The following is a 23,467-nucleotide window of genomic DNA, read 5'->3' as shown; positions in this document are numbered from 1 at the left end:
CAAACTCAAAGAAATCCCAAGTGCTGGGATCTCTTTTCTTAACCTTCCCCCCACCCCTTCCTGTTTAGACAGAATCTCCTTGTATATCCTGGCTATACTAGAACTTATCATATAGCCTAGGCTGCCCTCAAACTCATGATCTTCCTTTCTTACCTCTCAAAATGATGGATTACAGGTGTGGGTTACCACATCTGGTTGGAATTATGGAATTTAAGAATAGAAATTGTGGGTTGGGTGTTGGTGGTGCACGCCTTTAATCCCAGCACTCGGGAGGCACAGGGTGGATCTCTGTGAGTTCGAGACCAGCCTGGTCTCCAGAGCGAGTGCCAGGATAGGCTCCAAAGCTACACAGAGAAACCCTGTCTTGAAAAACCAAAAAAAGAAAAAAGAAAAAAAAAAAGAATAGTAATTGTGACGGGTGGTGGTGGTGCATGTCTTTAATCCCAGCACTCCGGAGGCAGAGGCAGGTGGATCTGAAAAACCCCCAAAGGCTCAGGCCCCCCAGGATCTCAGTCCAGGACCCTGACGTCCCCGGGCGGAGGAGGAAACTTGATGCAAACAGCATGAGGCTTTATTGCAGTTGTTTAACGAGCTAACCCCATGTTAGCTCGGGCTTTTCAACCATCCACCATGGCGGATGGGTAGGAAAGGGAAGCTATGGCATAGAGATCTTATAGGGCAGTGTAAGGAGAGTGTCTAGGGGTACGCACAGGCTCAGGATTGGTGTGCCTCCGGGCTTGCCCTGTGTTGATTGGTCAACTGGTTGTTATGGCCCATAGGCCAACCCAGGGTGGTTGCTATGCTTGTCAGTGCTGTGTACTTGTCTGTAAAGCACACCCAGAGCCATAAAGTATAGCACCACCAGCTAACTTCTGATTGGTTTCTGGCCACGAGGCCAGCATCTAACCTCTTAGTAACTAAGGCAAGGTCAGGCAAGCACGTGTTAGGCTGTTATGGCTGCCGAAATGGAGAGCTGGTCCCTTCACCTTCAGATCTCTGTGAGTTTGAGGCCAGCCTGGTCTACACAGCGAGTTCCAGGACAGCCTCCAAAGCCACAGAGAAACCCTGTCTCGAAAAACAACAAAAACAAAAACAAACAAAAAAATCCACCAAAAAAAAAAAAATAACGGATTGCTTTGACTAAGGTTCATTGTTCAACTCACTGTGAGGTGGGGGAGGAGGGAGGCTAGAAGGATATCATTACTCAAGCAGAGAGCTTCATGAGAACACAAGTGATAGGCCAAAGGCTAGGATCCCAGTGACCACTTGGTAGAGGGGGATTATGTGTTCTCAATTGACTGAGAACCCTTAGTCTCTTGGAGGGTAGCTTATAAAAGCCATGTATCTAAAACTAAACAAGCATCCTTAGTGATTGTTTAGAATTAAGTTTAATGAGAACTAAGCTGTACCAGAGAAAAATGACAGGTAACTTCTCACTTCTGAAATAATCAAGATGCTTCACAGAATGAGAAACCCATGTGCTGCAATCCTAGCACCTCCAGCACCACTCGTCCAGGAACCTCCACTGCTGTGCAGTTGAGACTCTGGGAACCCAGCCATTCAGATTCTTCACAAATCTCAAATAGCTTTTCTTGACTTTGTGTATTTAAATATCCCAGAATAGCCTCTTGAGCTATAAGTTGGATGATCCAGGAAATTATTTTTAGCAGCATGAGTACTCTGTGACCAATGCTATATTTTATCTTGAGAAAAACAAATAGTTAAAAAGATTGATAGGGCTGTGGCTTTCTTTCTTTTTTTATTTTTAGAGACAAGGTTTCTGTGTAACAGTCCTGACTGTGTTCGATTTGTAGACCAGGATGGCCTTGAACTCAACAGCCTTCCAAGTGCTGGGATTAAAGGCATGTACCACCACGGCCAGCAAGGGCTGTATATTTTAAAAGGAAAACAGTGCTAGGGTCAGCAAGGAAGGTGTGGTACAAGGAATTTTTTTTTTTTTTTTTTTTTTTTTGTGGTTTAGCCAATGGCTGGAGAAGCCTTCTAATAAAAGGAAGGCAGAGGGAGTCTGAGCCTCTCCTTTAATTGAAATAGTCTTACTCCAGATCTTTGGTTAGTTGACCTGGAACTCACTATTTAGACCAGGCTGGCCTTGAACTCACAAAGATCCTCTCGAGCTTCCTCCCTAGAGCTAGAATTAAAGGTGTCTGCACCCAGGAGAAGGGCAGCAAATCTTTCAGACTGATAGGACACTTTGACTAGGTAGCCTGGACTCTGCCCAGCACTTAATTTCTTAAACAGATTAGACAGGACTCTGGCCGGGCCATGGTGGCGCACGCCTTTTATCCCAGCACTTGGGAGGCAGAGGCAGGCAGATCTCTGTGAGTTTGAGGCCAGCCTGGTCTCCAGAGCGAGTGCCAGGATAGGCTCCAAAGCTACACTGAGAAACCCTGTCTCAAAAAACCAAGAGAGAGAGAGAGAGAGAGAGAGAGAGAGAGAGAGAGAGAGAGAGAGAGAGAGAGAGGACTCTGTTGTAAGTAAAACCAACACAGTCATAGGGGCTATGTATCTCCTACAGGCAAGGGAAAAATTGGATGTAGGAAGGTCAAGACCAACCTCAAAAAAGATTAGCTGGCTTTTTTTTTTTTTTTGAGATGTGTTTTGCCATGTTAAGCAGACTAGCATTGGACTTTTGGATACACTAGATCTTTTTTGTTTGTTATGAAAAAGTTTCACCAGGAATGGTGGTGTCTGCCCATAAACCCAGGACTGTGGGGCAGAGGCAGGCAGATCTGTGAGTTCAAGGCCAGCCCTGTCTACATAGTTCCAAGCTAGTCATGGTTGCATAGTACAATCCTGCTCCCCTGAACATCTATCCCTCCAGCTCTCAAGGGAACTTTTGACTTAGCTTTCCAAGCAGCTGGACCAATAGGTGTATAACATCATGCCAGGCCAACTTCTTCAAGCTTCTAAAAATTGTCATAAAAATTATGTAACCTGTGGCTGTAAAGAATACTCAGTGTTTAAAGACACTTGTTACTCTTCCAGAGGACCATGGTTTGATTCCCAGCATCCACAGGCAGCTCACAACCATCTGTAATTCCAGTTCTGGGAATTTGATGCCCTCTTTTGGCCTCTGTGGGCACTGAATGCATGTGGTACACATACATATATACTTACACATATGTATATGCAAATGGTGTATATACATATATGCAGGTAAAACATCCATACACATAAAATAAATTGAAAAAAAAGTGTGGGGACTGGAGAGATTGATCTGCCGTTAAGAGATCTTGTAAGGTGGGGCATGGTGGTGCATGCCTTTCATCCCAGTGCTTAGGAGGCAGAGGCAGGTAGGTCTCAGGTGGATCTCTGAGTTCAAGGCCAACCTGGTCTACAGTGTGAGTTCTAAGACAGCCAGGACAAAAAGAGACAGAGTCTCACTTTGAAGACCTAGCTGGCCTTGAACCCTCAGAGATCTGTCTGCCTCTGCTTTCCCAGTGTTGGGATAAAAAGTGTGTGCTACCATGCCCAGCTTAGTTTCCTTCTTTTTTATTTTTCCAAGACTGCATGCATAGTTATATGGAACATTAAAAAAAATTCATTTATGGGGCTGGAGAGATGGTTAAGAGCACTAGCTGCTCTTCCAGAGGTCCTGAGTTCAATTCCCAGCAACCATATGGTGGCTCACAACCATCTGTAATGAGATCTGGTGCCCTCTTCTGGTATGCAGGCATATATGCAGCCAGAACACTGTAACAAATAAATAATTAAAAAAAAGAAAAAAATTAAAAAAAAAATTCATTTACTGCGCAAAGCCCTTGATTCTATCCCCAGTACTTACTAAAACCCAGCAACAACAACAAATCCCACTAAGCCATTATTGGATATTCAGATTGTTTCTATTTTTTTTTTTTTTTTGAGACAGGGTTTCTCTGTGTATCCTGGCTGTCTTAGTACTCGCTGTGTAGATAAGGCTGGCCTTGAATTCACAGAGATCTGCTTGCCTCTGCCTCCAGATTGTTGGTATTGGACATGTGCCACCACTGGCTTTGGTTTTCTTATGAGACTGTCTGGTGTTGTCCACGTTGGCCTTGAATTTATCTTTATTCTCTATCTGGCCTGATTTTCCTGCCTCTAGCTCTTGAGTGTGGGATTCCAGGCATGTACAACTATGTCTTGTTCTTTTGGTTATTTTGAATATGTGGCCCCAACTGGCCTCTAACTATGTAGCCAAGGATAGTCTTAGTCTCCTGACCCTTGTGCCTCAGCCTAACTGCTGGGATTACAGGTGTGTGCCACTATACACAGCTTGTTCTCATTTTTTTCTAAAGGCTTTTCTTGTTTCCAGTCATTTAACCCTATCACCCTTTCCAGGTAGTATCTGGTCATTGTTTTAACTTAAATTTGGAGTATCTTTAAGTAATTGGTAAATTTAAAGGTGGTAGTATTTTGGCTACTAGGGAATGAAATGCCTGCAGAGGCAGCAATAAATTCAGACAGACTCCTACTTCAAAGAGAGGTAGTAATGTATTTTGTTTTCTTGGACATTTGTTTTTGAGTGATTACTCTTACTTGGATCTGTCTTCTAGCAATACAAAACTAACTGTAGGTTCTGCAGTGTAAGAGATGGGGACTAAGCAGGTAAAGGCACTTGTCAAGCCTGATGACCTGAGTTCAATGCCTGGAACCCATAGTGGAAGGAGAGAACCATGTATCCTAAGTTGTCCTCTACATTTGTACCATGGCACATTGACACATAGATAGGTAAATGTAATTAAAAAAATTCTTACTATAGTCTTCAAAACATACTGAGTATCTATTTTTACTTTTTACCATAGCCTTTCTTTTGTGAAAAGTATTCCTTGTGTCAACTGTTTTGTGCATATAGCCTTTCATTGTTAGATCAGGATTGATCTAGGTGTTGTGGAAATAAAAGAAAGGGGAGACCAACTTCTTCCAGGATCAAATTATATTTTAATCAGAACTGAAGGACAGACAGCATTCTCTTCTTAGGAGTGGAGACTGTGTCAGGGCTCTGGGGACTTGAGGTTTTATAGGGCAGTAAAGGGGACTTTTAGGTGGGAAGATTTTAATCTACAGACCTATTTTCTGTTTTCCCAAGCTCATAAATTTTGGTGGAGTCCTTACTATGTTGCCATCCCTGCTAGGAGTCCTGACATGTTGATCCCTGGTCTGATGCCTCCCTTGCTCCTAACTATCCGCTGATATCTACTCTTCCCGTGTGGAGTTTTTCAGGGGCTTTCACTCTTCACTCATCACCTTTAACAGCATCCATCCCTTTGCTTATCTTCCCTCCTGATGGGAATAAACCAGGGTGTGTGAGTGTGGGTGCCTGTATGAGAGGGCTGTATGAGGATGACCCTATGCTGCACAGAGGCTTGAGGAGAACACAGGTGTTTTCTGTTACCCTCTGATGTAATTAACCTGTAGCTCGTTCTTTGGACTAGGCCGGTAGTCAGGGAGCCCCTCTATTTAACCTCGTCTCTGGTCTGCTGGTAGACGTGGATGAGAGAGTGTCTACCTTGTGGGCTATGGGACTCAAACTCCAGTCTTTATGGTTTCACAGAAGTACCCCTCTTCTCCCCTCAACAGGGTTTCCGTGTGTAACAGTCTTGGCTGTCCTGGAACTTACTCTGCAAACCAGGATGGACTCAAACTCCTGCCTCCACCTCCCAAGTTCTGGAATTAAAGGCGTGTGCCAGCAATGTCTGGCTTCACAGAAAGTATTCTTAACTGCTGAACCATCTCTTCAGCCTCTAACCCACATTTTGAGTCGAGGCTTACATATTGTAAAGGCTTACATTTCTTTAAAAAAAAGAAAGAAGTCTCAAATAGGTGAAACTTCAAATTCTTGCCATTTTGTGGTGTTTGGATCTAATCCAAGGCTTTATGCATGCGAGAATTCTACCCCTGTGCTGTAGGCTGAATATCTGAAATGCTTGTTTAAGTAACTCCGTGATTAAACTGGGGGGTCACAATAGTTTAAAATTCTTTAGCTTACACCAGGTATGGTGGGGGCAAGCCTGCAATCTCAAAACGAGGGAGGTAGAGACAAGTGCATTACAATTCCAAGGTCATCCTGGTAGGCTGGCCTGCATGAGATTTTTGCCACCCTGCCGCTCCAACATGTGGTACACATATGTATTAGCGTCATGTAAATGTGCCACTGATCTTAGCCGACCTAGTCCACAGAGCCCTTGCTTCCAGCTCAGAAATATGACTGCCCGCCCCTCATCTGACCTAAGGACGGGAGTGGCTGAAAGCAGGCTGAAAGCGTGGATTACTCTGTCTTGGTTAGCGCTTGTGTCTTACACTCTCTGAGCTTCACGTATGGCCAATCTGAAACAGACGACCCTCAGAAACCGGAGGATTGGCTCGCACTCACTGTGGGGCCTCATTAAAACCCGAGGGCCTGCGAAGCGGCTTCCGGAAGTGCCTCCGCGATGACGAGACACAGCGGAAGTGGGCCCAAGGCAGCTCTCATAAGTACTGTCTCACTCCCGCTCGCCTACTTCTGGAAGGTAGGCGCTCTACAGCTCACTGAGGCTGAGGGGGCGGAGGGGACGGAAGGGGTGGAGAGGGGGAAGGTGGGGGCTTCTCTGCGCAGGCTCAGTTGGCAACGTCGCGTCCGACAGCTTTCGTCCTCTCACTTCCTCCCCAGGTTCCTGTGCCAGGACGTGACGCCATCTCGGCGTCTGCGGGGGAGGAGCCTCAGGAGGAAAATCGTCGGAGCCTGGTTCTCGCGAGAACATTCCGTTCCTGCGCAGTTCTCGCGCTGCAGCTCTGCTCCTGTCGCAACGAGAGCCTTCGAGATCTTCTCCGCCCCCGCTACCGGCGTCTCCTCTGCTGCAGCGGAGCCGGAGCCGGCTTGAGTGGCGGAGGCTCGTCTTTTCCAAGGACCCGAGCGTGCTCGTGGACGGTCGCCCGGCTTCGCCGCCCGCCCGCCCGCCAGCCTGCCCGCGGTGCCCCGCCAGCCCACGCGGCTCGCCCTTTCCACGCGCCAGCCCCGCCGGGGTCCGTGTGCTGTGTCGGCGGCCGGCCCTGGGCCCGAGCCCGAGCAGTAGCCGGCGCCATGTCGGTGGTGGGCATAGACCTGGGCTTTCAGAGCTGCTATGTCGCTGTGGCCCGCGCCGGCGGCATCGAGACGATCGCTAACGAGTATAGCGACCGCTGCACGCCGTAAGTGTGGGCCTGGCCGGCGGGGTCGCCTCACTTTCCTCTTAAGGTTCCACAGGAGATCCCTGCCGATTGCCGGGGTCGCCCGTGGCTGCCACCTGCCTCAGAGTCTGGGCCTGAGCCAGGCGCGAGGCCTTTCCCGCGGGCCAAACGAAGGCATTGAGCCGGTACTCTCTGCTTGGCGGAGGGCACGAGTAGGAACTGAAAGGGAAGGCAGGCCCGAGACCGTAGGATGGATGGGCCGCCCTCTCTTTTGGGGGTTGCATCTGAAACTAGGGCCCGGGGCTTGCTGAGCTTTGTTGAACCTATCAGAGGTGGGAACTCTGCACACAGAAAGCGTTTAATAAAAGTTAACGAGTAGATTGTGGCCTCCGGACTGGGAAGCGGCCCGAGTCCCACGTGAGTGGGGGCGGGGAGGCGCCCGGAAGATGTGGAGTCTCGGCACCCAGACCTCAGACCCCTGTTGGCCGGCAGCTCGCCATTGGGGTGGCCAGTATACATAACAAGAGATTTAATAAAATTGATGCTTTTGTTGATAGCGTTTCAACCCCCGTTTTCCAATCGTTTCTGGATATCGAGTTATGTTGGGTCATTCTTTGCCCAGACTATTCACCTCGTCCTTATTAGCATTGCACTTCAGCATGCTAATGAATTCCAGCCGGTTGCTGGCCACAATTGTTAATGCATGACTCAAGGGCTCACTTTGACTTCTAGAACTTACATGAAGTTATGGGACCAGTGTAGACAAATCTCCAGAAAAGATGACTCACCCAGGCCTTTTTTTGTTGGGGTAATAGGGAGCCTACCTTTTCAATATATGTAGGTAGCTTTTTTTCCCTCCCAATTACAGGACAGATTCTATGTAGCCCAGGATGACCTCACATTTGTTAATCCTGTCTCTGTCTCCCAATATCTGGGATTACAGGTGTGTTAAAAAGTTAACTTTTTTAGTTTACTGAATTTCATTTAGACAAACTTTTGAAGAAGCTGTTATTTCTGGGTTCATTGTTCCATCTCGAGTTTTTAAGCAGTCTACAGTAGTGGGTTTCTTTTAGACCAGGCTTTCCTCAGATCATTTTGTGTCTGAGAATGACTGAACTCTTGATCTCCCGACCTCCACCTCCCACGTGTACAGGTTTATGCGGTAACACCCAGATGGGAATCGAACTCAGGGCTTCATGCATGCTAAACAAGCACTACCAACTAAGCTATTGCTGCTCCGTCCTCAAGTTTTTAGTGCCACAAAGCTCTGGGACCATTATCAAAATCAGTTTCGACATTTTGCTCACTTCCATTGCTGTCAAGCTCTATTTCTCATTTGTCATTTTTGTTTTTTGTTCTTTTTTTTTTTTTTTTGAGGCGGGGTTTCTCTGTGTAGCCCTGGTTGTCTTAGAGCTTACTACATTGACAGGATGGCCTGGAGACCTGACTGCATCTGCCTCCCAGAGTGCTGAGTGCTGGGATTAAAGGTGCACCACCACCTGACCCCATTTGCCATTTTTAAACTAGGTGTTCTGATTATAGTTTTCTACAGAGTTATATCATGTACTGCTTTTTGAAAAGTACTAAAATTTTGCTTCTAGGCATTTTATTTAGCATTAATTTCATATTAGATAATGCTTTCTCTGAGCTCTCACTTTATCTTTAAAAGTTATGTTTCCAAGAAAGTTCCAAGGAAAACTGGCTAACGAATGTGGCTTCTTGGTCCTCTACCTGCCTAGAATTAAATATACTTTAGCTGAGGGAGAAACGACATGAGGGAGAAAAGACATGACGTGAGGACCTGAGGCTTGGGAAGCAGTGCTTCTATCTTTCCTTTAGATTGCCTTAACCTGTTACCTCTTAGATAGCAGCTGTGGCAGAAGTTTTGTCATGAATTTAATTATTTGAAACTTGAGTTTTCCTGATGGCAATTACATTTGCATAAAGATCCAATAGGTGATTAGATAGACCACTTGATTGTGGTAAGGTAGCACAGAACCCTTTGTTTTCCATAGATTTTCCTTCATAGCTACATATGCAATTTACTCCCTCCTCTCCTCCTTCCTCCCTCTTTCCCTCCCCCTCTCCCCTCCCCTCCCTCTCAAGGTCGGTCTACATAGCTCTGGCTGTCCTGGAACTCATAATGTGGACCAGACTGGCCTCAAACTCAACAATAATCTACCTTCATCTGCCTCCTGAGTGCTGGGATTAAAGGTGTGCATGCACCACCACACCCAGCTGTAATTTCTTTGTGAGGCCTCAGTGTTACTCAGGCTCACTTTGAAGGAACTGCAGAACTTCAGACACTCAAGTGCTGTAAGCCTAGTTGTGCTTGGCTTCATTATAAGTACTCTATATTAGGCATTTGATTAACAGGTTTCTGTGCTGAAGGCTTGGCCTAACAATGGGAGCAGAAAGTGCAATACCTTTTCAGTTTGAGAAGAACGATTTAGATCTCATAAATATGCAGACTGTTGGAGCTTTGCTCTAATGTGAAAGCATAAAGGTACAGGTCCCAGTGCTCTGTCTGTGACAGATGTACCTCATTTTCTGTCTAACACTCCCACCTGTAAAGGCAGGTGAAGAAACTTTATGCATGTACTTTAAGTTGGGTTTTACTTGAGACAGGGGAGTAGCCAGATCTTTGCATTTTCACCTCTATTTTAGCAGATACACAGTGTGACTGTGGAGGTTATGCTTTAAGCACTGGAGATAATGTGATGAACAACAAAATACCCAGTCTTGCCATCATGGGCATGGTAATGGAAAAAGCCACATGATAAACAAAAGTGTACAGTTACTACTGGTGAAGAACAAGGTGGAAAAGTACAGAATACCTTGAGATTAACAGACATAACTGGTTGTGGGCTGGAGTTGGAGGGTGCTCCCAAAATGTCATTTGTGACCTGGAAGGTGGGTAGGAGTTTACACAGAGTTCATAGTGGGCTTGAGGAGGAGCTATTCCAGTAGATGGGAAAACCCGAGGCAAGCAGAGCTTGACAAATTGAGGGGATGACGTTCAGGCTTGGGAGATTGTTAACCTTTTTCATGTAGGTGCAATGGAAAGTGATCCAGTTTTTTAAAACGTGATTGGTGGCCGGGTGTTGGTGGCGACTGCCTTTAATCCCAGCACACAGGAGGCAGAGGCAGGCAGATCTCTGAGTTGGAGGCCAGCCTGCTCTACAGAGGGAGTTCTAGGACAGGCTCCAAAGCAATAGAGAAACCCTGTCTCAAAAAAAAAAAAAAAAAAAAAAACCCAAATGAAATCTGGAAGTTTGTGCACTATTCTTACAAACATTTTTATATATTTTTAATGTGTATGGGTGTTTTGCCTGCTTATGTCGGTGCACCATAGTGCAGTGCCCTTCTGATTCCCTGGAACTGGAGCTGCTATTGGGGTGCTGGGAAATAGACCCGGGTCCTCTTCAAGAGCAGCAAGTGCTCTCAGTTGTAGAGCCATCTCTCCAGCCCCTCCTTAATTATTTATTTGTTTGTTTGTTTGGTTGGTTTTTTTTTTTTTTTTTTTTTTTTTTGGTTTTCCGAGACAGGGTTTCTCTGTGGCTTTGGAGAGACTTGTCTGTTGAAGAAAGTAAATTAGAGTAACATTTCTTTAATGTGCTACCAAGTTTTCTGAGCACTCCAATACCTTTGTTTAAGGATCTCTGTAACAGTAGCTACTCATCTTTTTTAAAAAAATTTTAGGGCCTGGAGAGATGGCTCAGAGGTTTAGAGTACTGACTGCTCTTTCAGAGGTCCTGAGTTCAATTCTCAGCAACCACATGGTGGCTCATAACCATCTGTAATGAGAACTGGTACCCTGTTCTGGTCTGCAGGCATATATGCAGGCAGAACACTTTGTTCGTAATACATAAATCTTTAAAAATATTTTAAAATATTTATTTTTATGTTCATTAATGTTGTATCTGCATGTATGTCTGTTTGGGTGTCAGATACTCTGGCACTAGAGCTACAGACAGTTGTGAGCTGCCATGTGGGTGCTGGGAATTGAACTCCAGTCCTTAGGAAGAGCAGCTCTTAACCCCCCTGAGCCATCTCTCCAACCCCAGGTATTTATCTTCACTTGTTGAATAAGAATTTGGCCAATAATATGCCTTATCTAGAATAGCTGTAGTTTTTGTTTCTAGGATTTACAGTTTAGAGAACAGAGGGTCTTGAGCTTTAAATGTAAATTAGTTTCCTGAAATGGCAGTTTGGAAGGGAGGTGTGATTTTGAGTGTTCCTAGGGGTTTGTGTAGGGGTGACTTGGTGTAGTGGAGTTGCACAGACATAAGGTGTAAGCAAACACCTTTGCATGTAAAATAAACGTGCATGCTTGCTGTCTGGAGTCTAAAAGCCCAAATTTTGAATTCTGGGGTTGCAGTTTACTAGCTGTTTATAAGAACTTGAATGAGTTTTTCATTTACAGAATTACGATGATCAAGTGTAAATAATTTTTAAGAAAGTTGGGTACCTAGATTTTAGTGGACAGCTTGGAAAGTCAGTTTTCAGAGCAAACAGTTAATACATTTTTTTTCCCCCTCTGAGACAGGGTTTCTCGGTGTAGCCTTGGCTGTCCTGGAATTCCGCTCTGTAGACCAGGCTGGCCTCAAACTCAGAGATCTGTCTACCTCTGTCTCCAGAGTACTGGGATTAAAGGCATGTGTCTTCAGCACCCAGCAATTACACATACTTTTTTTTTTTAAATTTATTATGTATACAGTGTTCTGTCTGCATATATTCGTGCACACCAGAAGAGGGCACCAGATTTCATTATAGATGGCTGTGAGCCACCATGTGGTTGCTGGGAATTGAACTCAGGACCTCTGGAAGAGCAGCCATTGCTCTTAACCTCTGAGCCATCTCTCCAGCCCCCACACATACTTTTGTATATGAAACCTAGTCTGTGACTTTTGAATCTGTAATAGCTGGAATTGGTTGGTTTTTTTTGTTTGTTTGTGTTTTTTTTTTTTTTTTTTTTGGTTTTTCGAGACAGGGTTTCTCTGTGTAGCTTTGGAGCCTATCCTGGCACTAGAGCTGGAGACCAGGCTGGCCTTGAATTCACAGAGATCCGCCTACCTCTGTCTCCCAAGTGCTGGGATTAAAGGTGTGCGACACCAACGCCCGGCTGGAGTTGTATTATTTGTGGTGTGCCAGTCTGTGACATGAGCCCTTTAGAAGTTGATAATCAAATTCAAATGTAATCTTTAGCAATGCAGTAAGATAAATGGTTTATTTTCCCTCATATCAGATAAGTACATTGCATTTCAGATAAGCATCAGGATTTACCCAGCTAGAGAGAACCCTATAGTGTCTTGTTTGTAAATCTCCATAACTTGTTCATGCTTGTTCAAATTACCCTTTCTGATAGTAGACTGTGGATCTCCAGTTCAAAGCCAGGCTGATCTACAGATTGAGTTCCAGGACAGTTTTTAAGACTATACTGCGAAACCCTGCCTCAAAAAAACAAAAAACAAACAAACAAACAAAAAAAACAAAAACAAAAAAACCGTTTAATTGGTGAGGTTGTGTGGCCTGGTGGCTTACCCTTTAGCACTTGGGGACCATAGGCAGGTGTTTGAAATTAGCTTGATATGGTTTGGTTACAAGCCAGCTGGAGCTGCATAGTGAGATGTGTCTCAACAACAAAAACCCCAACCACTCAAAACAACTAAAACTTGTATTTATACAGTGTGTGTGTGTGCGCACACGCTATATCAAGAATGTGGCGATTGGCTTATGACACCAATTATTCTTCTACTGTGTGGTTCTGAGGTTACACTCATGTTTTGTTGCAAGCCCATTTACCAGCTGAGTTTTCATCCTGTGTAAAAGATATTCTTTTTCTCTTGGAGGTATATGTTAACCTTAATACTATTAAGGCAGATGTTGATTTTAAAAGAATTATGAACCTACTTCAAGGAAATTTTAGTGTGTAAAACAATATTCCAGGGATCCAGTGCTGGCTTCTGAGAGCACCAGGTACACTGGTGGTACACAGAGGCACATCCAGGCAGAACACTCACATAAATAATAAAGTTAATAATATAAAAAAAAAGACAAATGGTCCGTGTTAACCTAAGTGTTCTGTATCAAATTGTTCAGAACAGTAGCCACAGACCACATTTAGGCATTGAATTCTTGAAATGTGGGTGGTGGGGGGTCTAAAGAGCTGAGTTTTGCATACTAAAGTTAAATAAAAAAATCCAAATAGTTTCCTGTGGCTGGAGGCTGCATTGTTGGAAAGTATGTACCTGTAACCCTATAAGTCACGATTTGTTGTGACTTAAACCGCACTGGCCTTGAACTCACAGCCATCCGTCCACCTGCTGTTACTCCAGAGTGCTAGGATTAAAGGTGGGTGCTTCCATGCCTGGCTTGTTAAGACTTTTGCATTGAGACGTGGTAGACATGTTGGAATTGATATAAGCTTGTGTATTTATGCATGTACTGTATAGGTGTGCGTGCCTCTTGTGTGTGCATGGCAGTACATGGCAGTGTTCAAGTTGCAGGTAATAACCTAACTGTTGATTTTAGATTCACTCATAAATTGTGACTTACAGGTTGTAAAATAATCTTTTAGAGCAGAAAGCAAACAGATAAAAGTCAAAGTTGGGTTTGTCATTATTAAGTATAAATTAAACCAAGTCCTCTAGGTTAAGAGGTAAAAATGAGCCGGGCGTTGGTGGTGCACGCCTTTAATCTCAGCACTCGGGAGGCAGAGGCAGGTGGATCTCTGTGAGTTCGAGACCAGCCTGGTCTACAAGAGCTAGTTCCAGGACAGCCTCCAAAGCCACAGAGAAACCCTGCCTCGAAAAACAAACAAAAAAACCAAAAAACAAACAAAGATGTAAAAATGATGAATTTACTCGACTTGGGAATGTGAAGTGGATTGGGACAGTTTTACTAAGCAGGTATTCCAGCTGACAGCCGAAGGTTCATTATATTGTAAGTGGCAAAAGTAGTTTTTTAAGTAAAGTGAGAAGATTGGGAGGCTTTATAGTGATTGTATCGGGGTCACCATGCATGGTTGTAGAGGTTGGCTTGTAATAGCAAGAGGTTTTGGGTTTAATATGCAGGAGTATGAAATATGTTTTCAGGCAGTTGGCTTTGTCTTGAGGGTAATAGAAGCCATACTGCTTCGGAGTTACTGAGTAGAATAAAACATTATGCTAGGCAGTGGTGGCTCACACCTTTAATCCCAGCATTCTGGAGGCAGAGGCAGGTCTTGGAGGTCAGCCTGGTCTATAGAGTGAGTTCCGGGATAGCCAGGACTACACCAAAATCATGTCTTGGCCCCCTCCCCCCCATTAGCTGTTCAGTGGGGACGTTGTCCTTTTTTAGACATAGTAATACTTAAAAAACAACTTATTCTTTAAAAAACTATTTGTTCAAGAATTTTATGTGTATATACGGTGTATTTTGAAGGTAATTGTCCCTACCTCCTTACTCTGCCTGGGCACCTGTTCCCCATATTCTCCTACCCCAACTTTACTCCCTACCCTCATAAGCCACAGAGACTAACGATGCCCAAATATGCTTAAAGCATTGCTAGTACACCTTCAATTAAATGGTTACTGGTCCTTTCCCCTCCCACCATAACTTGGACCCAAGACCTCATGTAACCGCAGGTATTCTGGTCAAGTCTCTACACTGAGCTGCATCCTCAGGTAATATATTCTTTGACAGTTCCATATAGGTATATAATCTGGTCACACTTGCCTCCTCCACCCTTATGACCTAACACTTTTAAGGTTAGAGTTTGAACAAAGGGCTATGGGAAACATGAAGATGAGTAACATTGTCTTATGTTGGCACTTTGGTCTTGTGGTTCAGAAATCTGATCAGGTGATTTTTAGAAAGATGGAAGTTTGCCAAGGGTTAGGCGAGGCAATCTTTTTGGAGTGTGATTAGTGGGGTAAGTTTGTGTGAGCTATTTTTAAAGAGCAGTGTAGCCTGTGATAGCACCATTTAAATGGTACTTAGTATTTTTTTCTTTTTCTAATCACTGGTGTATTGTTGAGCTTGGCACCTGCTTTTTAAAAGGGGGCTACTTCTATTTAAGCCTTAACAAAGAACTCAGGAATCAAAAGTTCATGAGATCTCAGGCTGTGTCTTCGCTGTGGGACAGTATAGTGTGTAGAGTCTGTAACTCTTGAAGGGCTTACAGGGTTCTTATCCTTTGAAGCCCAGGGAGGCCTGGTATTCCAGCCTTTCTCCCCCCCCCCTTTAATGTAACTTTAAAAATTTAATTTGGCTGGGTGTTTGTGTATGCTTTTAATAGTCCCAGTAGAGGGAGCCAGAGGCAGGTGGATCTCTTGAGTTTGAGGCCAGCCTGGTCTACAGAGTGAATCCCAGAACAGCTGAGGCTACCCCGAGAAACCCTGAGGTCCACCCCCCCCCCAATTTTTTTAATGTGTTTATTTTTGTGTATGTGCAGATGCGGTGGGGAAGGGGCAGGGGCAATCATTCTCTTCTACTTTGTGGGTCCTGGAGATAAAACTCAGGAACTCAGGTTGCTATGCTCGGGGACCCCTCTAGGACTCTTAATCTTTACTCTGCTGAATTGGAAGATACAAGTCAGTGTTCAGGTTGATAGAGAGGGACAAAGCTGGAGTGTGAATTACAGAGATATGATCTAGAGTTCTGAGTCCATCACTTTCAGATCCTAGATGAATCAACTTTACTAATGACCATTTCACACTTGGTTTCCTCTCTGTTCTGAGGGTAAATGGTATAATACACAAAACAGGCAGCAACCAGTAAAGTTTAACTGTTACCAAAGTAGGAGGAAAAGAAAAGCCAGTTACTGGAAAGGGAAATGATAAAAAGAGAATATGACCTGGTTCTTAGGGGTGTTGAGTTACAAAACACAAGTCTAGATGCAAAAGCATCAGCTCCTTAGCAGCCTACTTTTTCAGCATAAAATAGTGCTTTCTTTGAAGCCTACAAGCAAGTTTCTGTTTCAGGTTTTTAAAAAAACAGCAAAGGGGATTGGAGTGAAGACTCAGTGGTTAAGAGCACACACTGTTCTTTAAATTCCCAGTACCCACATCTGGCAGCTCACAACTGCCTGTACATAACTCCAGCTCCAGGGAACCTGACATCCCTCTGTTCTCACTAATATGCACATGCATACTCGTGTGTGCATGTGCACACGTAAGTAGTAATAAAAATAGTTTCTAAAAAGCAAGTAGCTTAATCTGGTATATGTAATTGATTTGGAAAAGTATTCAGAGATGGAGATGAAGATTCTTGGAGTATAATATTGAGTTCTGGAAACTAGTTCTAAGTAAATTATTTTTTGTTTGCATGAATAGGACAAACTTGTTTATTTTTATTTTATATGTATGAGTGTTAGGTCCACATGTCTGTCTGTGCATCACTTACATACCTGGTACCTTCTGGGGTTAGAAAAGGGCAACAGATCTTTGGTAGTGGTTGTGAACCACAGTGTGTATGCTGGGACCAGAACCCCTATCCTCTGGAAGAACAGGAAATGCTCTTAGCCACTAAGCTCTCTCCAGTTCTGAGTTGTTTTTACATTTTTGTAGACTATTCAGTTTGAAATTAAGCTGTGTTAAAAACAAGACTGTTTGATTGAGAGTGATATGGAAATACATTGCTTTGTATTGGAATTTGTACATGAGATGTGTAAGGTTGGGGTATTTGGTCTTGTCCTCTTTTTAGTATTTTAGACAGGGGGTTATGAAATCATACCTGTGATCAACAGTCTTTAAATGACATGATTCAGTCTGTTTTGGACAGTTTTTATGTAATGGAAATGGTAAAATCATAGACACATCTTGTGCTGTTAAAATATGACTTACGCTTGAAATTATATACTGTCAACACTATCTGGACTCAGCAGGTGGTATATTGTGTGTGTGTTTAACAATTTTAAAAAGATGCCAAATTTAAGGGGTGGGGGACATAGGAAGGTTTGGAAGGGGGAAGTGACGTAATTATATTTTAATTTTAAAAATTCAAGAAACATGGTTTTTGGGTGATACTCAGAAATCTTGCCTGCTGGGGTTTGGGCTGTATTATGGTAACATCTGATTCCTGAATGTTGGTTTTTATCTTCTAGGGCTTGTGTTTCTTTTGGTCCTAAGAATCGTTCAGTTGGAGCAGCAGCTAAGAGCCAGGTATAGTGCCTGTCTTTCCTTCTAAAATGACTCAGCACTAGAGCCCTCTTTTATGTACTTACAGGAAATGACATTTGTGTATGTTTGTTGCACTTTCTACTACGTTGTTGCCTGGATATTTTTATTTCTTTTTTTTTTTTTTTAAGATTTTATTTATTATGTATACAACATTCTGCTTCCATGTATATCTGCACACCAGAAGAGGGCACCAGATCTCATAACGGATGGTTGTGAGCCACCATGTGGTTTCTGGGAATTGAACTCAGGACCTCTGGAAGAGCAGTTGGTGCTCTTAACCTCTGAGCCATCTCTCCAGCCCCTTTTATTCCTTTTCTATGAGGTAGGGTCTTCTTACATGTCACAGGTTCCCTTAGAACTCCTTTTGTAGCTCAGGCTGGCCTTAAACTCAAGATCTTCCTGTGCCCAGTTTCCCATGCCTGTGCTGTGTCAGTACAGTCAGTCTCCAGATCTTTTTAAAGCAAAGGACTGTTAATCTTTGGTGTTTGAAATGCCCCTTTCTTTCTTTCTTTCTTTCTTTCTTTCTTTCTTTCTTTCTTTCTTTCTTTCTTTCTTTCTTTCTTTCTTTTTGAGATAGGGTTTCTCTATGTAACAGCCCTGGCTGTCCTGGAACTCACTCTGTAGACCAGGCTGGACTCAAACTCCCAGAGATCCACCTGCCTCTGTCTCCCAAGTGCAAGGATGAAAAGGCGAGTGCCACCACCACCAGGCTCTTGGAATGCATTTTGAAATCTATTCCGCTGGGCCTTTCATCTTTATCATGTTAAAGGTCATTGTTGATCAGGTTCCACAAGAAAGGACACTAGACCTGAGGGAGGCATATTAAAGACTTGCCATGTTCTTTATCAACCAGGATCTTGATATATTTGCTTATTTCTGAGTAACCAGAGCAGCAAAAACCCCTAGAATCCATTACCTTCAATGTCTGAGATATCTGTAGAGTTAAGGAGTTGCAAATTTAACCTTGTTACTTTGTTAGTTGGTTTTTACTTGAGTGTTTCATAGTCGTATTTGTAGAGTGTTGTAACTAACTTTGGAGGCATTTGATAAAAAATTTATGCTTACTTAGAAATGGTTGTTTTATTTTTTGAAAGATTTTATTTATTTATTATGTATACAACATTCTGCTTCCATGTATATCTGCACATCAGAAGAGGGCACCAGATCCATAGCGGATGGTTGTGAGCCACCATGTGGTTTCTGGGAATTGAACTCAGGACCTCTGGAAGAGCAGTCGGTGCTCTTAACCTCTGAGCTATCTCTCCAGCCCCCAGAAATGGTTGTTTTATAAATGTCCATTTATTTGTTAGAAACTGCTTTCCCTACTGAATATTGTTACTATATTACACTGGCTGCCTGGTTCTGTGCTGATTGTTGATTGTGATATACTGAGTTTCTGTTTCAGGCCAGGCCTGACTTTGGAGGCCTCACTGGTTTGGCCTAGGAGAGGAGTTGTATAGAGAGCTTTTCCTGTCTGTTTAGGCTCCTTATATCCTGGGCTGAGAGTAGGAGCACATATCCTGGAGATTAAAATTGTTCACCACTATTTCCTGTTACTGTCTGTTCTAGATGAATTAGAAAATGAATCTAGAAAATAAGTATGGGGAATGTGAAAGTTACTGGTTTAACCATTATGTAGAGAAATGACTGTTACTATTTTTCTTTGGATTAAACCTAGGAGCTTATGCATTCTTGTGTACACTCTGCTACTGATCTGTGTCCCCAGCCTCACCATTACCGTTTTAATGAATAATCCTTTTGTTCTTTGTAAGCACCTAATTGTGCTTCTTTTCCCTAAGTGATCTCATACTACACAGATACTTGTTTTCTTACTTAAAAGTGTTACTCTTATTTAGTATTTCAGTATTTGGACATAAGATAATCTACTTCACATTCCAGTTACAAGAATAGTTACAAACACTCTCCCAGATAGTCTTTTGTTCTATATGTGTACTCTGGTAAATTTGATGGGGCTGCAAATGTGCACACAAATCCACTGTGTACATGCCACGTATGTGTTTGTTCTCCTTTATTTCCAGCCCTATGGTGAGTCTGTTTAATGAGAATTTATGAATTAATAAGTATTGATGAATTTATTCCTGAAAAAATGAAGCATAAACTCTGAGCAATATTAGAACCTGATAGCCGTTTTCTATAAATATTAAAAATTTAGGAACAGGAAATATTTTTGGTAAGTGCAGTGGCTTGACATGATGAAGAGGAAAAATGCTAAATGGTTTTCAGCCCTGCCACTGAGACCCATGTAAGTCCCTTGTTCTCATTTTTCCTGATTTGGAAGGATACCTTTTCACCCACTTTTTAAGTTTCTTAAGACAGGGTTTTTCTTGAGTAGTGCTGGCTGTCTTGGAACTAGCTCTGTAGACTAGGCTGACCTTGAACTCAGATCCACCTGCCTCTACCTCCCAAATGCTAGGATTAAAGGCCTGCGTAACATCGCCTGGCTTTTCCATGACATCATCTTAACCTCTTTTTTGCATTTGAGCATTTATAAGATTGTTATAGACAGACATATTAGGTGGGCTAGTGAAGTAGCCATGTTCTTGTGTCCTAGGGCAAAGAGTTTACCAGGGATACATGGTTGGAAATGGAAATAGGACAGTTTACTAAGAAAGGGAAAGAGAATGAGAGTGGGCTAGGCACCTGAGGGTAAAACATACCTTAAAGCTTATTGGTGCACACGTGTGTGTGTGTGTGTGTGTGTGTGTGTGTGTGTGTGTGTGTGTGTGTGTGTGTGTGGTGTTCTGAAGACCGAATCTCACTATGTAATCCTGGTTGGCCTGGAGCTTGTGGGTGATCTTTTTGCTCTTGCCTCCTAAATGTTGGAATTTCAGTCATGTCCCACTGTACCTGGCTCTAGAAGGAAATTTTGTGAATTAAAAGGATTCTAACCTGAGGCTATTGAAAATCGAAAACTGAATGGTATTTATTTAATTTTAATTTTTATTTTTCACAAATTATAATTTCACATGTCAATCCATTCTCCCTCTCCCCCTCCCCCCAACCCTCCACCTTCCCCTTCCCCCCTCCACTCCCCATAGAGGGTAGAGCCCTCCACAGGGGCTCTCCAAATTCCACAACATCATCCTGGACCAGGCCTAGGCCCTCCTGAATGGTCTTTTTATGCTGCTTTCTCTTCTAGGTAATTTCTAATGCCAAGAATACAGTTCAAGGCTTTAAAAGATTTCATGGGCGTGCATTCTCTGATCCATTTGTGGAGGCTGAAAAATCTAATCTTGCATACGATGTTGTGCAGTTGCCCACTGGATTAACAGGCATAAAGGTAAGGTTCTGCAGATAACTGTTAAGAGAATTTCATCAGCTTAGTGTGTGTCAGTGTTGTTTGGATGAAGCTGTAATGAAACATTGTTATGTTGTGTCATCCCCCTTCCCTGACAGGGATTCTTTGTGTAGCCTTGGCTATCCTGTAACTCACTTTGTAGGCCAGGCTGGCCTCGAACTCATTGAGATGTAGATCGATCGATATCTCTCTCTCTCTCTCTCTCTCTCTCTCTCTCTCTCTCTCTCTCTCTCTCTCTCTCTGGGAGTGTGTTAACAGTGCACCACCTGGAGCTCTCAGTATTGTGGATACTCTGGGACTGAAGAGGGCACTGGATCCCCTGGGACTGGAATTAAAGATAGTTTTGAACTCTCATGTGTGGTTACTGAGAATTGAATTCCCGTCCTGGATGAGCAGCCAATGTTCTTTAACTACTGAGCCATCACTCCAGACCCTGCAATGAAAATGTTTAAGAACATTTCTTGCTGATAAAGGCTGTCAGTCTTTGACTGTGATAGTTTGGGAGCTATTGATGGTGCTCTTCTCTGCATTGGAGGCCTGGGGAGTGACATTAACTCAGTCATTTTTGTTTGTGGTGTTCACAGAGAGTTGCCTTTCCAAGGTGATGTTAGAGAAGGGCAAAGTATAACTTTAAAGCCAGGGACATGGCTGTAGTCATGGTGGGACTGAAGCTGCAGAGATGTTTTAGGGAAAGATGAATTTGATCTTTGTCTTTGTAACAAGTACAGAAAAATCTTTGTGTAGCAGTAGTGATCCTGTCACATAACACTGAGAGGTTGGGATGTTGGCTGGGTAACATTCCTGCATCTCCTACAGTCAGGGAGTAAAAGGAATCTAGTCAAGTGAGCTTTACAGCTGGTGTTTGATGTAATTTTTTTTTTTTTTTTTTTTTTTTTGAGACAAGGTCTTACTCTGTAGTCTAGGCTGGCCTTGAATTCACCTGCTTTGGTCTCCTGAGTGCTGGGATTACAGGTGTTAGCCACCATCCTTAGCTAGGTGTGGTATTTTTGAGACCATGCCAGTTGTAGAAATAAGAACCTTGTGGTTCTTACTGAGATGGAAATAGGGCTGGGAGTATAGCTCAGTAGTACACCAACTTATGAGGTCTAGGTCCAATCCTAGTACCATAAAACAAGTAAACAAAAGCGATATCAAACAGTGAGAAGTGAGAACAGTATGGCTTGGCACTATAGCAGAGAATTCACATTAGGAGAAAAAAGTTCTCTTACAGAATAATCACCAGGTGGTTCAGTGGGTAAAGGTGCTGTCACCAAGATTGACAGTATTCATGAACAATCCTGAAAGTTGTCTTCTGGGTGACTCCTGTACATGCTGTGGCATGCACTCAACCTTCTCAACCTTCCCGAATAGATAAGTGTAATTTAAAAATGATGTGACTGGGCTTATAAGGTACCTGTGGCAGTAATCTCAGATGTGTTTGAATGGCTCGGCGAGGGGTGAGGCTGGAGTTTAGGAAAAGAGGGGAAGGTTTTATGAGGAAATGGGGACTTGTTAAAGTCAAGAAGCAGGACAGCTATGACAGAGAAGGGAAGACCTTGGGGAACTGCTTCATGTAGACACAAAGCATGGGAAGTGACCAAGTGCCAAGCAGAAAGTGGGTGGGGCAGGTCACAAAGGGTCTTAGTGAGGGGAGTCTGTTACTGTGTAAAGTGAGCAAGTGTCAGCTTCTACACTGAATTACGATTGGAGGGAAGTGAGGAGATGGTTGCTCAGACAAGCTCCTCCAAGCTGGGGGGGGGGGCGCTTTTTTGGATGGGTTATCCTGTAGTGCTGGAACATTCAGCTTGCTGTTCTTTGAAGGGTTGCAGACTTTATCTAGGGCAGGGCTTTATCGTGAAATGTTTCCTGAGACTTGGTCAACATTTATTCTTTAACCTAACAAGCATTTATTGTGGCTGTGTAGGTTCTGGGGCATACTGATCTCAAAACCACCTGTGTCCTGGTGGGGAGATGAATAATGTACAATCACTATACGGTCCATGGTCCATGTAGTATGCCAGGTAGCAAGTCAGTTTCTACCAGCAGTCCTCTTACAGCAGGGCAGGATGATTTGCTTCTGGCTCAGATTATTGCCTCAAGGTTTGCTTTAGGTTGTGGTTGTTTTTCATGAAGTTTAGAAACGTAAGTTAAGGAAAAAAGTGAATTTGAAGGTAACTTTGTAAAGATAGCATTCCCTAGTGCCCCTCTTGAGGCACTGTTCCATTGATTAGGGCATAACGGTGGACTAAAATTGGTTCCTTTTGTCTTCTTGCAGGTTACATATATGGAAGAAGAGCGGAATTTTACCACCGAGCAAGTGACTGCTATGCTTTTGTCCAAATTGAAGGAGACAGCAGAAAGTGTTCTTAAGAAGCCTGTGGTAGACTGTGTTGTTTCGGTGAGTATGGCTCTGTGGTTTTAGGGAGCTGCCTTGAAAGCAGGGAGAAGAAAGCTGTTAATTGCAAGTAAAAATTGCTAACTGTGTCAGGTTGTAGTGGTAATTTTTAAAAGTTACTATTTTTGACACAGGGTCTCACTGTAGTCTGGGCTGGCCTGGGAGTTTGCTGTGTAGGCCAGGCTGGTCTTCCATTTGGTGGCTATTGTCTTCCCTGTACCTCTTACCTGTGCCAGAATTCCAGGCACGGCCCAGCTTGCCTGGCTAAAAGGAAAGAAACCATCACCCTACCCACTCACTTAGTTTCAGCCAACTCAGACCTCTGTTGTACCCAATTAAATCTTGTCTGTCCTTCAAGCCTCGTTTGAAACCCTACTTTTCCCTAGATTTTTTTTCAGTACCTAGTGTAGTGCCTAGGGATAGGATAGCTGTTGAAGTGTGTCTATG

At 43.4% G+C, this 23,467-nt stretch overlaps 1 protein-coding gene across 1 annotated transcript in view; it reads left to right on the top strand.

Moving 5' to 3' along the window:
- The first annotated feature begins 6,751 nt into the window (after nucleotides 1–6,751).
- Hspa4 (heat shock protein family A (Hsp70) member 4) overlaps nucleotides 6,752–23,467 on the top strand; it is a 40,924-nt gene continuing 24,208 nt past the window's right edge. The window contains exons 1-4 of the mRNA XM_027427554.2: nucleotides 6,752–7,164; nucleotides 17,231–17,288; nucleotides 20,467–20,607; nucleotides 22,901–23,023. Of these exons, the coding sequence (XP_027283355.1) occupies nucleotides 7,058–7,164; nucleotides 17,231–17,288; nucleotides 20,467–20,607; nucleotides 22,901–23,023 (429 nt within the window). The 5' untranslated portion in view covers nucleotides 6,752–7,057. The remainder of the gene's footprint in view (nucleotides 7,165–17,230; nucleotides 17,289–20,466; nucleotides 20,608–22,900; nucleotides 23,024–23,467) is intronic.

The sequence above is a fragment of the Cricetulus griseus genome, chromosome 7 (assembly GCF_003668045.3).
Source record: "Cricetulus griseus strain 17A/GY chromosome 7, alternate assembly CriGri-PICRH-1.0, whole genome shotgun sequence".
Taxonomy (NCBI): domain Eukaryota; kingdom Metazoa; phylum Chordata; class Mammalia; order Rodentia; family Cricetidae; genus Cricetulus; species Cricetulus griseus.
The sequence above is the reverse complement of the archived record's forward strand: the minus strand, read 5'-3'. Positions and strand labels throughout refer to the sequence as shown.